This window comes from Cuculus canorus, chromosome 18 (assembly GCF_017976375.1).
Source record: "Cuculus canorus isolate bCucCan1 chromosome 18, bCucCan1.pri, whole genome shotgun sequence".
Taxonomy (NCBI): Eukaryota; Metazoa; Chordata; class Aves; order Cuculiformes; family Cuculidae; genus Cuculus; species Cuculus canorus.
In genome coordinates, this window is record NC_071418.1 from 3,433,556 (window position 1) to 3,447,610 (window position 14,055).

The 14,055-nt window shown below is 45.4% G+C and overlaps 1 protein-coding gene across 5 annotated transcripts in view; it reads left to right on the forward strand.

The window, feature by feature from the left end:
* The window catches only part of RHBDL3 (rhomboid like 3), a 55,618-nt gene that overhangs the window by 38,436 nt on the left and 3,127 nt on the right, over positions 1–14,055 (forward strand). For all 5 annotated transcript variants that reach the window (XM_054083652.1, XM_054083653.1, XM_054083655.1 and 2 more), the window contains 5 exons: positions 1,947–2,171; positions 2,890–3,038; positions 7,772–7,884; positions 10,450–10,550; positions 13,644–13,704. In XM_054083652.1, coding sequence (XP_053939627.1) covers positions 1,947–2,171; positions 2,890–3,038; positions 7,772–7,884; positions 10,450–10,550; positions 13,644–13,704 — 649 coding nt within the window. The remainder of the gene's footprint in view (positions 1–1,946; positions 2,172–2,889; positions 3,039–7,771; positions 7,885–10,449; positions 10,551–13,643; positions 13,705–14,055) is intronic.

The window sequence follows — 14,055 nt, forward strand, 5'->3', positions numbered from 1 at the left end:
ACCCTGTGTGTGTGTTGAAGTATATAAAGTCTTTCTCCCGCAGTCACACGTGCTCACCAGAGAGCTATCAGCCTTTTGCCCAAGAGCTTCCCTTGCTTTTGTAACATCTACATTTACTGCTTTTTTTATGTGAACAGATTTTTTTGTTCTTCTTTGCCTTTTCTGCTTCTTTTGCCAGAAGTGTTCAAGTGTTTTATGAATGAGCGAAGGAAAGAGAGCAAAGGAGAAATACCAGGAAAGGAGGAAGTTTTTAGGGTAAACCTTTTTCTTAATGAAACAACTGAAAAAAAAAAAGAATAACAACAACAAATCTCCTCCCTAGTTTTAAAAACCTTGAGATGGATCAGTTGTCTATTTGGTGTTGCTGTGTCAGTGAGTTTCTGCATCGGAAGGACAGGCTGTGAAGGGAGGGAGGGATGGGCAGCTGCTGGGAGAAACGGTCACAGTGCCATCACCTCAGATGGCCCCTCTGCCTTCCTCCAATGATCAACAGGAGGTGGCTGCCTGTGGTGATTAGTGTGTTTTAGGCAGCTCGGTCCAGCATGGAGCAATTATCTGTCTGCTCGGGCACTGAGGGCACAAGCTCCGGGCTTTGCTCTCCTTAGGATATTAGCTAAAAGCAGGGTGATTCAAGACAACTGGAAGCCAACAGGGTTGAACATCTTCTCCTGTTTGGTTCTGGAAGACTGGTGGTTTCTGAGATCAGGTCTGTCAGAAGGAGGACCAGACTGTCACACTCGCTTTGCTGCCTTTTACTGCCCAGGTCCCCCTGCGGTGGTCTTTACGCACAGTTAGCCTTTTAAAACTTCCTGCCAAAGGTTCATCCAGTGCATCCAGTGACTCGAGTGCAGCAGGTTTGTTTGACATCAGGGCTAATTAGCAGTTATCCAAATCTGGGAGCAAGCTCTTTTAGACCTGATTTCCACCCCCTCATCCCCCCACCCCTGCTGCAGGCTAGGCGTAAAATTCCATCTGCCTAATTTCCAAATGCAATTGCTTTAATTATGCATCCACATTAAAGTGTATGTTCAAGAAGATGGATAGCTAATTCTATGTGTATAAGATGATAATGCATACAGAAATCAACTGTATCCTCCAAAGCCTGCACTGTCTCAAAACGTCCCCCTTCTGAGCATAACTGTTTTGAAAGATGAAATGCTTTTCTCATGCAAGTTTGCAGCTCCTATGACAGCTTGTACACCGGTTCAGCCTGTTGGTTTGTTGTTGTTGCTCATGGAATTTTGTTTTGCACAAAGGGATCATTTTCTTTGCTCAGAGCTAACTCCCACCAACAAGGACCAAAGTACAGGGGTTAAGTGCTGGGGATGTACCTGCTGCTACGTTCAAGAAATTTTCTGCCTCAGGAGATGGCGAGTGTAGGGAAGTGTGATGGAGCAGGGAGAGCTGAGGGAAGGAGGACACAGCAATGTGGATCGTGGTACCCGATGGGGAAGACAGTGGATGGAAGGCTGGAGAATGGGCCAGAGAGCTCAGCTGGATGCATCAGCAGCCTCTCCTCTGCCTTGCCAGTGTTCAGCCCTGACCTCATTTATTTGCATCGTAATAGCAGATCCTGGTAATGGATTTCCTCGCACCCCATGTAGGTCACCCTGTGATCATCTTGAATCATAGAATCACCAGGTTGGAAAGGACCCACTGGATCATTGAGTCCAGCCATTCCTAACACTCCATTAAACCATGTCCCTCAGCACTTCATCCACCCGTTCCTTAAACACCTCCAGGGAAGGCGACTCGACCCCCTCCCTGGGCAGCTGTTCCAGTGCCCAATGACTCTTTCCATGAAAAAGAAGAGACTCGATTCTTAAAGCTCCAGCCTGGTGGTCGCTCTGCATGCCTTGACCTGGTGCTGCCAAACTGATGCTAATCTCCCCGGCTGGTTGTGCCAGACCTTGTCCTCACAGTTTCTTTCTTTTCTTTTTACCTAGATGAGCAACAAAAGGTCAAACAGTTTCCGCCAAGCCATCCTTCAGGGGAACAGGAGGCTGTGCAGCAAAGCGCTGCTGGAGGAAACGGGGCTGAGCCTCTCGCAGAGGCTAATCCGGCACGTTGCGTATGAGACTCTGCCGCGAGAGATAGACCGCAAGTGGTACTACGACAGCTATACCTGCTGCCCCCCACCCTGGTTCATGATCACCATCACTATTGTAGAGGCAAGTATCTGAATTCCCTCTCTCTGGGAACCCGCCCCACACTGCGAAAGGCTTGCTGGGACATCATCAAAAGCTAGAGGGGACTTGTTTAGAGCCAGAGAAGGACAAGCACGAAGCTGATAGCTGTTTTGACTTACCTGTATATGTGTGTAAGTGGAGACTGTGATCCTATCTGTCTCTAAGCATGGTTGTTAGTCGTTGATAGAATTTATGTATGAAACTACAGAATTTGGGAAACTAGAGCAAAACTTTTTGAGGAGTGAAAATCTAGATCGTCCTAGGGAATCTGGTAGTTCAAATAATGGAATTAGAGGGAAAAAACCTGTACTGTTATCTCTGCTCTCTGAATGGAGAGGAAAAGGAGGGAAAAGAATCTGGATTAAATATTCTGACCTGCTCATCTGTTGCCCAAATAAGATCTTTGCACAGCTGCTGAGTAATGTGCTGTAATGAGCACAGAGAAGGATATGACGTGGCACTGATCGTTAGAGCGCCAAGTTCCTCTGACTCAGTGGCTGGTGTGACACAGAAGGCCACGTAAAGAGTTATACCAATGTGTTGCAGATTCCTTAAAACATGGAACTTCTATGCTGTGTGAAGCTGCCAAATAGGAGAAAAATTATTATACATTTTATTTTTTCTCCATTATTTTGAGCTACAAAGTGCTTTTCAGCGAGAGAAGGCATTCGCTAATCGAGGACTCTCCCTACTCTTCTAGGTTGCCTTTTTCCTTTACAATGGAGTGGTATTAGACAGATTTGTGCTGCAAGTCACCCATCCCTTATACCTGAAGAATGCATTACTTTACCACCCACAGCTCCGTGCTCAGGCTTGGAGGTACCTAACCTACATATTCATGCATGCAGGGTGAGTACTTACAAACTGCAGAGATTCCCCACAGTTCAGGTTCCCCTGATAGAGAAAGGAGGAGGAAGAAGTGACAGAATCAGCTCAGAAATCGATTTTTAATCATCAATTCTAAATTGCACATAAAAATGGGAAGCTGTTGCGGAGTGTTGGGCAGTGAGGGGCAAACCTTTGCAGCTCTCTGGAGGAGACAACATAAGGAACTTGACAGATGCTGCTCTTCTCCCCAGCGGTGCTGGGATCACACCTTCCTCTCATTGTGCGCTTCTCAGCGTGTGCTTCCTAAAACTCACCAGCTCGAAGCTCAGTGAACCTCTAGAGGAGCTGTGCAAGTGGTAGAACAAGTCTGCAAAGACACTGGGCTGGTGTTTAAAAACTACATGGTTTATTCTTGCTAGACTTCCTAGTTGAGGTTGGACCAGTCAAATTCCCTGTGCCTATGGTATGTCATCACTCAGTAATGCTGTCGCTTCTGTAGGGACTGAGATAATGTCTAGAAGCCTGAGTTCAATACTGAACTCTCATTTTGTACTCACTGTGCAAACACCAGTGTTCCTGAAGAGCTCACAGTCTCTGCTGGCCAGGTGGACAGAGAATGGTCCATCTAACGCAAAACGAAGGTGCACAGTAAAATGAATCCTCCTTCACCCCATGGGAGGTACATAGCAGTCTTGGGAAGAGAATACAAGGCATGGGGATTTTAAGTCTGTGCTTCTTTGCTGTGCTAGTCCTCCCAAGATTCAAAGAGACTTAATTGTGTGATGTTTGTGATGCCATGGTGATGAGTGAGTGTGTCAGGAAAGTTCATCCCTGTACAGAACACTACCCTCTCTGAGCAGTTTCTCAGATCATTATCTTCACACATTCCTGGCAGATAATTGCGATTTTCTTTAATTCTGTCATTGAAAAATCACAGTAACAAGCATTTTTAGCAGTAGCTTATAGTTTGAAACTGGATAAAAGCCCTTTGTTCTTAAACAGAAAGCCCATATTCCTATCAGTCAATGTTCTCCTATGAAAGGCCAGAAAGATCAAGCTGATCTTATCCTTTCTCCATGTCTCTGATGGAAGACATGCTGATGTCTCTGCCGTGGAATAACTGCCTTGGTGTGTAATTGCCCTTGAGCTCAAGATGTACCCCATATCTCTAGATAAAAGTTATAGGACAGAACAGACTCCGCCTAAGGGGAGAGTTGGGAAAAAAAATGTATATATGTTGGAAAATGTATATATGAAACTTCTGAACAGGCAACATCTGTACTCTGCACACTAAATCCCTCCAAAGAGCCTGGTTTTTACAGGTTTTGGTCTCCAAGAGAAAACTCCTGGGCTTAGACTCAAGGCTGGTTATGTAGAATGAGAACTGGAAATTTCCATCACTGAGGATGTGGGGAAAACTGGGCTTGTAAAAGGAAGAAACAGTTGATTTTAATTAATATTAGCTCACCTGTATTGGAGTTCCCTTCTGGTGGTGGTGTTTTTCTACTATATCACTTATGGAACTGCAGTTTGCTTTGGGATACACGTGAAGAGAAGCACTTGCACAAGGACAGTTTTTGCAGCATTTAAATGTCTTCCTCTGTCACTCGAGGCGTGCTTTCCTACCCTGGGAAGGGCATCCTCTCCTCTAGCAGGCCACACTGACGTTCTTCCCGCTTATCAGCTGAAAAGTATCTCAGCTTCATTTCACATCTGTGGCTGGCTTGGAGATCAACAGTGGGGAAGATGTGGTGTGCAGTCATTGTGTTGGTGATGGATTCCAAGTTCTTTAGCTACATAGCCTTCAAAACAACGGAGAGTCCCGCTGGAACAATAAACCCCATGATTTATCTGCAGTATCTGGAGTCAGGGTAAATGTTCATCTATTGCTAACTTCTGTGTGTTAAAGCTCCTTTCATATCAGGAGAACAGATAAATCTTGAAAAGGTAATAACATTTGTTAGTGGAAGGCCATCATTCTCCTCTCATTTTCAAATGAGGCTAACACAATGCCATGGGGGCTATTGTTATCCTGCTTCCAGCTGAGGCTTTAAAATGGTAATGTGGGCTGCTCCTTAATTTAATGCACTTGGTCTGTGTTTTTGAAGAGCAAGTGACAGCCAGAAGGTGTCCGAGAAGACAGCAGTTGCTAAGGCTTGGCTGGCTGCGCCTCTAGAAAGATTCCAAAAATGCACAGTCTGTGTGTTGGTCCTGATGGAAGGAGCTTTGTCAAGGGCTGAAAAGGCAGGCAATGTTGTAAATTTTGCCCTTCTGCTTTCATGGAAAGCAGCCGTTGATTATCTGGGGGCCACGCATTTGTGACACTGCCATAACTAATGACTTGCATTGATGCTCGGTCCCATTTGTTTGGTCCTGGGCAAGGAGAAAGTCTTTAATAAATCAATGAGATTGTCATTTCAAGAATGATGCATTCAGCACTGGCAAAGGCTAATTATATTTTATGGGTGCTTATTGACTGTGAAGCCTTCAAAGCTCTTAGCATGATGGAGAAGAGAAGTGAATGGGATTGCTTCTGGAAAGTCTTTTAAGAACAGCTGTGAATCAGAGCAGTCACTTTAGAGCCTAGGATAAACTTTGCCAGGATCCTACAAAAGCTTCCTTTGAAAAATAAGACCCAGTGCTTTGTGTGAAAATGTCAGGTGCCGCCTCATGACTGTGTGCCAGCCAAGGCTTCTTCCTTCCCTTGCATGAAAGAGCACTTGGATGCTTTGACTCTGTGATCTCTGTTTGACCTTTGCTGGTTGTTCCTAATTTAATTCCCAAATTCTGTGAACAAGCAGGATCAGAATGGGTGCCAGAATGTGCCTGTGCCCTGTGGCTTCAGAAGACTTGAGCAAAGTGATAAAAAGCTCAGTTACATACAGCAATTTCCCACGATGGCGAATTGCAGTGCTGAGTGTCTCGTCCAGGAGAGAAATTTATCCTTGGAGAGCAATTCATTACAAACAAACCGATTAAGATATCTGGAAAGGATTGTTTCCTGCTGTATCGTTTCTAGCAGGTTTTTTTTTGGTCCAACTTTAAATTCTCGTTTATGAGCCTGTTCTGTCATTACCGCATCTCTCCATCAGCTTTTTCCCTGATGTATAGGGGAAATTGCTATGGTAACGTGAAGAAAGACCAAAACAGTGCAAATGCATATAACTTAAACCAAAGATTGCTGGTGGCTGTCTGCAAGCAATCTTTTTTTTCTGTATCAAATAGGATGTAGATTTTTCAATGCATTAGTTCTTTTGCGCTCTTATAACAGCCTTCCAGTACTGAAAGGGGCTGTGGGAAGTGGCTCTTCATCAGGGGGTGTAGGGACAGGAGGAGAGGAAATGGTTTTTAGCTGAAAGAGGGAAGATTTAGATTAGATTAGATTAGATTAGCTATTATTTACCGTGAAGGTGGTGAAGCATCAGGTTGCCCAGAGCAGTGGTGGCTGCCCCATCCCTGGAGGTGTTCAAGGCCAGGTTGGATGGGAGTCTGAGCAGCCCCAGTGGAAGGGGGGTGGAACTGGATGACCTTTAAGGTCGCTCCCAACCCAAACCATTCTATGATGCTATAAGAAGTTGTTAGCCTTCTGTGTTAAGGGTACCACTGCGTTATTTAAGCCTACCTGCTTTGTAAGCACACTCTGGCACTCTTTGTACAGAAAGCACTCTACCCCTGGGTGCAGCGTGATGTGACCACTCAGCAAGGTCACAGCGCTGTGAGCCTGCAGCGAATCTCAGACACCGGCACAGTGTTGGGAGAGACCATATTCAAGGGCCTGATGCTGTTCATACATCACTGGCAGATCCTGCGGATGGCAAGGGCATGGGTAAATAGTTGTACAGGGCTTTGACAAGTAGCGAGACTGTTGTGTTAAATATTATTGATTAGAACAACAAAGAACTTGCTTTGAAGCTATTGATTCGGCACAGAAGAAAATTGCTGCACTGGTGTCTTTACCAAATATGCACATCTTTGCTGTCATGCTCTCTGCCTCTAGGCTGCGAGTGCAAGTGGTTCTGCATGATGTGCACAGCAGGGTCTTCTCCAAGGCTCTTCTCAGCCCAGCTTTTCCTGTTGTGTTCAGCAGGAGTTTTGTAATGGGAACAAGGGTAGATGAACAGAGAGCTGTGAATATACCTTGACTCTCACTGGGCACATAATCAGAGATAAAAGTACTCTCTGCTTCCCATTCTGACCATGACATTGAAGGAGGCTCAGCAGAAAAGGGTGAGGGTCAGGTACCACAAACAGTAGAGTGGAATTATGTGTCACAAGGAAATGCAACGGTCTTGAGACTTACCTCACTATTGACTTAATATCCACTCCCCATCACGGCGAGGTAATATGTGCAGGGAAAGGCTGTATCATTAGGAGGGAAGAAGAGAGGAGCGAGTCAAGTTTCTCATGTCTGTTCCAGGCTCTGCTGCCATCTTGCTGATTTTGTGGACAAGTCATTTGACTTCTTCAAACTCTATTTATAAAAGGAAAAAGTCTTACTAGGAACCAACCATGCCATGAGGTCTTTGGCTAAAAGGACCTGGGCTGATGCAAAAAAGATAACGAGCAGCAAGGAAAGAAGAAACATTGCAGCTGGGTCTGGTTTTTTTCAGGAGCTATTGTTTTTCCCAATGTTACAGTTTACTGTCATAAAGCAGTGCTATTTGATTTCCTTTCCAAGATATCTCTGTCTCAAGGGTAGCAAAGGGAGACAAAGAGTTAGAAAAGAGGACAACTGTTGTTTTTCCTTGCCGCAGGATAGAACACCTTGGACTCAATGTTGTCCTTCAGCTCTTGGTTGGGGTTCCCCTGGAAATGGTGCACGGAGCTGCGAGGATCAGTTTTGTGTACGTTGCTGGAGTTGTGGCAGGTAGGTGACACCTCTGGATGCCCCAGATGGAAAAGCATCTGAAAACGCTCTGTGCTTTCTGTGTAGAAGAAACGTATTGTGACGTTTGGATGTAAAAGGGCAGTCACTGACCTTCTGTGTAATGAAATTCTTTTGGAGGCTGGGAGTGGAAAAGCTACAACTTGACAGCTGTTTCTACCTAGCCATAGGCTCTGTGTTTAGGAGACATGCTAAAAAAGCACCACCGACCTGTTACTTGCAAATAGCCTTGCTTGAGATGGTCTTCCTGAAGCTGGAGATCATACTGTTGCTTTCCTCTTGTGTCCCATAGAGGCTTAGAAGCAAGATGACATCACAGGCATCCCTGCATGAAGAGCCATTTGTCCTGTGCTGTCTGCTTTCTGCAGCCTGAGCAAGCAAGGAGCGTTTGGTAGTAGGTTGTGAGCAGCTCACACGAATCTGGAAATTCATTGAATCATGAAGCTGTGGGTTTTGATTGATTTTTAGTTTGTGCTATATTGCTTTAATTTATGTTTGGCATTTCCAGCAGTTTGGAGGTGATGGAAGTTAGCTGACAATAGATCAACATCTAATTAAAACAGGAGGGGAGAAAAACTAAGGGCTTCACTGTGGAACTCTGGCGACAATTGACTGCTTTAGTTCAAGATTTATGGTGATTTTTTATTTTTCCAGCTACACAATTTTATTTTTTTCCATAATGAGCAGATAAAGCCTTTAGTAAAATGGGTGGCTTTGGGTACTAATGGATTCTACATTCCAGGAGAGAGGCTGTGGGAAGAATAATTGGACTAGGACACAGGACGAGGCATGGTACAAACACTGTGCTATTTAATGCAGAGAAATGAGTTAGCAGACCAGCTCCACCATCCCTCGCCTGTTGTTTTAATAAGCACTAAAGTAGTCCTCAGTCTGCAACTTTCCAGACGTAAGCTTTTCTACATAGACCCATCTACCAAACCCTGGGGCTTAATTTATATATGTGTAAATACACAGCTTATCTGTGCCAGGTAGGCAGAACAATTGAGCTTTGAATCTGCTGCAGCTGAGCCCAGGCGAGCACTGAGCTGCTGGCTGCCTCCCGGATTCCTGTGGCCGTGGATTTGCTTGGACTTTGGGCTGGGCTGAATGCCCACAGCTTTGCAGCCAGTGCCTGAGTGTGGCTCACTAGCCCACACGGTGCTATTGGTGCATTTCAGCTACACTAACGATCCTAATTTTTCCTCAGACAAGCTGCCACATCACCATAGACTTATCTTTCACACCTTATGGCCTATAAACTGTGGAAGAAAGTGCCAAATGGAAAGGGAAAACTTCCTTTTTCAGTGCAGGATGGAACTACAAATGTGACCAGACAGTCCCAGGCAGAAAAGCATCCCGTGACGCCCTTCCTTGTTTGACTTGTTAGGCAATTAAATATACTTTACTCTTTGACATGTGCCAGGACAGAAAGAAAGAGGTGTCCTTGTTCTGAGGCTCAAGAAATTTAAACGTAATACAACTCTTAAAGGATCAGGAACAAACAGTAAAATGTAGACATGGGCCACAATGGCCACTCCCTACTTTTACGTGTGTTTCTTACTTGTCTGGCTTTACTAAGAAGCCACGTTGAGACTGAGATCAAGACACTGAAGGTACACACGCAGTGCCCTTAACTGCAAGCTCTCATTGCTCTTCTCTTAACTTCTCATTAGCCTTTTCGTTAGTGGCACTGTTTAAGAGCTGATAAGTCTCAGGGTCATCCAGTGAAGGAGGGCGCTATCAGCAGAGTTGACTGGTGGAACCTCAGCCTTTTCTTGACCCAGAATCAGCTGAAGCAATTAGCAAAGGAGTTTGATAGATTCTGTACTGCTGAGGACTCTCTTAAGACCTGCTGTTGTGTCTTTTTCCCCTTTCCCACTCATCACAAAGATCTTCATTATCCCTGTCTTCTTTACTGTGAAGAATGATGGAGCGCTGGAACAGGCTGCTCAGAGAGGTTATAGGGTCTCCATCCTTAGAGATATTAAAAATATATTGTTATTAGTGGTGCCTTTATGTAGGATTGTCCTATCATTTCGCTGTCTTGTATTTACTGCCTCCATCCATACTATTTTTGACTAGGTTTACTCTGAGTTTTATAAGTTAACTGGCCATGCTTTGCTCTGCGGTCTGAGCTAAGTTACCAGTCCTCTGTCCCTTCTCACCGTGCAAACATTTGTCTTCCCAGCAAAGGCGCTACTTCTATTTTATCTTCAGGTGAGGAGCAAGACAGACATTTTTCTGTCTCCTCCTTCCTCGTTATTTTAATCAGGGTGTAAGCGCCTTTTTGCAGCATAAGTTTGAAGATACACTGCTGTCTTGCTTGGCTGCTTTTAAAGTAGGTGCAGAAGAATCGATCGGTCACTGTCTTGGCAGCACTACAGGACTGAGTTAGTTTCACGAGTCAATTGATTCCCCCCTTCTCTTTATCTGCGCGTTACTGACCTGCAGCAATTAGCACGGAACGGGCGGTAGCAGGGTGCAGGGTAGAAGAAGATTGTGTTTATTTGGCTGGCAATTGTCACAAACCCTTGTTCTCTCTCCCAGGATCCCTGGCAGTGTCAGTAGCTGATATGACTGCGCCTGTGGTGGGCTCCTCTGGAGGCGTGTATGCTCTTGTCTCGGCTCACTTGGCCAATATAGTCATGGTGAGTACCAGAGTGACCATCCGACCTCTTCGGCAGTGAGCCAGGTCTGGTGGCCCAAAGGGATTGGAAACGGGGCCTGACGCAGCTGCTGGTCGTTCAGAGCTTTGCCCCAGTGAAGAGTCTTGGTGGTGGAATGGAAATGTGACGCTGCAGTTGGTGGCTTGGTACCCCAATAACTGGCAGCTTGCTGGGAGAAGCCAAAGATGCCAGGAATCCAGGACTTGTGAGGGCCCTCCAGGCTATCGACTCTCCTTGCCATGGCTGACAAATGTTTGGGAAAAGAGGTGGCTGGCTCTGCAGAAGCTGCAGTTTGTTTCTGTCTGCGTGTGCTTGGTAGTGTTAATGAGTGCCCAAGGAAATTTAGTATTTATTGGATTTGTGTGCAGGATATCCTTTATCTCCATTTGTAAAACTCAGACTGAAGCTGAACCCTGAGCGTACCAGTAACGCATCTTTGTGCTGTTTCACCTAATGAAATACTTTACGGAGGTCAGTAAATACCAGTGTCATCATTCCTCTAAGATGTGGAAGCGGGAGCTCATCCCAGGTCCTCAGCTAGGTGGTGGCAAAGCCCAGCAGATCTGCCCATCTGACCCCTGACCCCACGGCTGAGCAGAGCTGGCTTTGTTGACAGAGCTGGTTTTGCTGTGATTTGGATTCATGTGCAGTGGCACAGGGCTGCATCTGTCCTGTGCCAGCGTTGTCAGAGCAGAATAACCATAAAAATGATGGTAATGCGTCCTCCCCCGGGGTCCGAGTGGGACAATAATGTGAGTTGGCTGCAGTAGAGACAGAAGGTCTGTTCTCTGGGTGCTGGAAAACGTGTGTGTATGGTGGTACTTGTGCCAAGCCTGAAAGAAAATCTTGTGTTTAGTGCTTGTGTGCGGCGGTTTCAGCAACTCGGGCTGCAGCCCACGAACTCCAGGCAGCCCTGATAGCAGCTGGAGCGGAGCAGCGAGGGGTTTCCTGAGCAGAATAGGTCTCCTCTGCTGCCTTCAAGCTTTTCAGAGCATGAATGAGCTGGGGGCTGTTGCCAAATTAGGACAGTTGAGTGTCTGGCAGAGAGATGGAGCGGAGGAGAGAGGCTACCCCTACACCACAGGGTTTCTGCTGGGGAAGTGCCTCCATATAGAGGGTTATTTTCAGTCTGATTTGCGTTCCCTGCCGCTGGGCCAGCAGCAGCAGGAGGGAGGCTCCTCTGTCTGGCAGAGAGGTAATGCAGACACAGGGCTGCTTCACAGGGAGATTCCCAGCGTCAGAGGGGGAAAATGGGGGGTGCCTTAAGAGAAAAAAGTCTCTGCCAGAGATGTGTGGAGAGTCTTCTGCCTTAGGCAACTTATTGAAAACATTGCAAAGTGGCCATCGTTTCACTGCTGATTGGCCTCTTCCAAATCTATTTAGCAATTGCTGCCCTAGCATCTATATATCTCCATTATCCGCTGCCTCTCTCTTGCCTGAAATTGCTTTTACCGCGTTTTCCATTCTGGTGGAGGTTTTTTTTTGCTTTTCTTTCCCCCTCTTCTCTCTCTCTGCTCATTCAGTATCTGGATTGGATGCTCCGGCGTGCTGGGGGAGATGCTGCCCACTTGCTGGTAAAGCACAGAGTCTTGCACAGATGCTTTGAGCGTGCTGGGAAGAGGAGGGGCTGTTGCAGTGAGGGTCTCTTGAATCTTCTGTTCCCTCGTGCCTCCTGGTAACCAAAGGAAATGAAAACATTCCTGCTTGTAAAAATATACTTGGAATTAAATAGATAAAATAGCCAACAGGGGGAAGCAATAAAGAATGTCATCTCGAGGAAAGGAGCAAGGGGAGGAATTCAAAACAGCTACATAGAAATGAAAGATGAAGGAAGCAGTACAGTATTAATCAGCATGAGTCCAGAACCTTCAGACTGGGTTAAATGTCTCAGTGGAGAGAGAGAAAATGAGTTATTTATTTTGTAGAGATTGCGGTTTTGCAGTCACAGAAGTGATTTACAGACTGATCCTGCATAAAACTCGAAAATATATAATATATTTGTGGCAGAATGTTTATTCATCAAGCTGAAAAGTCACTGAGTGCCATTAAAGTTAGACTGGAGAGTTTGCAAGTGTTTTTTTGGTTTTTTTTGGTGTGACGAATAGGGAGTTTGTCACAAGAAACCTGGCTGGCTTAGTATCTCATACTGCTTTCAACAGGAAAAATTTAATTTAGTCCCTTAATAATAACGTTGTCATGCATTTGAGTAAGTATGACACAGTATCTTTTTCTACTTGGAGGTTTTGTGCAAGTAGGAAAGGAGGAATGTAAGCATTTCTCCCAGGATTTCTGACTATTGTTTGTATTGATTTGTATTCCACTATATTGATTAACGATCAAGCCTGAAGACAGGAGGCCAAATCCAGGCTTTTTTATGGCACTGTTTCCTTGGTGTCCTTTAATTGAGGTCTTTATTTTGTGTGTGTGCTCTGGAGAGGATCTGAGTTGCAGAACCTCAGGCAGTTTGAGGTGCAGGCAGCAGCACAGGAAAGGTGCAGCAGAGCTTGAGCGCACTGAGAAAGTGCGGAGAGGTGACAGCATTGGGCTTCCAAGTGAATCACAATGAGCTGCGTGATGTTAACCAAGGTGATGCTTGTGTTGGATGCTTGTGTAGGTACTGCTTAACATAACTAAATCTGTAGTCTAATAGAAAAGGGGGTTGCGGGATGGGTAAATTAAACTATTTTCAGAAGTCGGAATTTAAGGTGAAACATCACACCAACGTGTTAAAAATCAGTCCACCTGAAGAACAGAGAGTGGCAATGCCAGCCGAGGACATGCCACATCAGCTGGATCTTGGGCAAGGGAAGTCAGCAAGGCTGCCAGGCAAAGGAGTTGTGGGCTGTCCATAACGTGATATGTCTGTAATGTATCCTTTACCTTTATATTCTCTGGAATTGACAAAACTGTTTGGTGTGATGAGTGGAGAGTTCTCAGCCAGGTGGCAAAGGCAATGAGATGGGTTTGTTTTAAGAAGTGTTCAACCTTGATTCCCTTCCAGCGCAGATGTGAACGTAAAATCCCTCCAGGTTTGTTGTGTGCAGCCTCACTTTGTTTTCCTTGTTTGTTTTCCAGAACTGGTCAGGAATGAAGTGCCAATTCAAACTGCTGCGCATGGCTGTTGCCTTGATCTGTAGTAAGTATCATGCGACACTTGGCACACACGCAATCCATTTGTTTGTCCCGGTCGTAAGAGTTTGTGCTGGTTCAGTGAGTTTTAACTTTACAGCAGTTTTGGTAGGAACTTGCAGCTGGACCTTCTGGTAGCAGAAACCACATCACTCTCAAATGCGGATTTTGGCTTCCAACACAAACGTTTGTAAACGAGGATTTGTTGTTAGCCTGTAGCTTGTGGCATTTGTGAAGAATTGGGACCTAAACATCTCACCCTTCAATTCACAAACAAGCAAAGCTTTCATAATGATAATACTTAGGTTTTCTAGAGCATTCCCTATCTGGGATGGCAACAGCACACACGTTAAGGAAT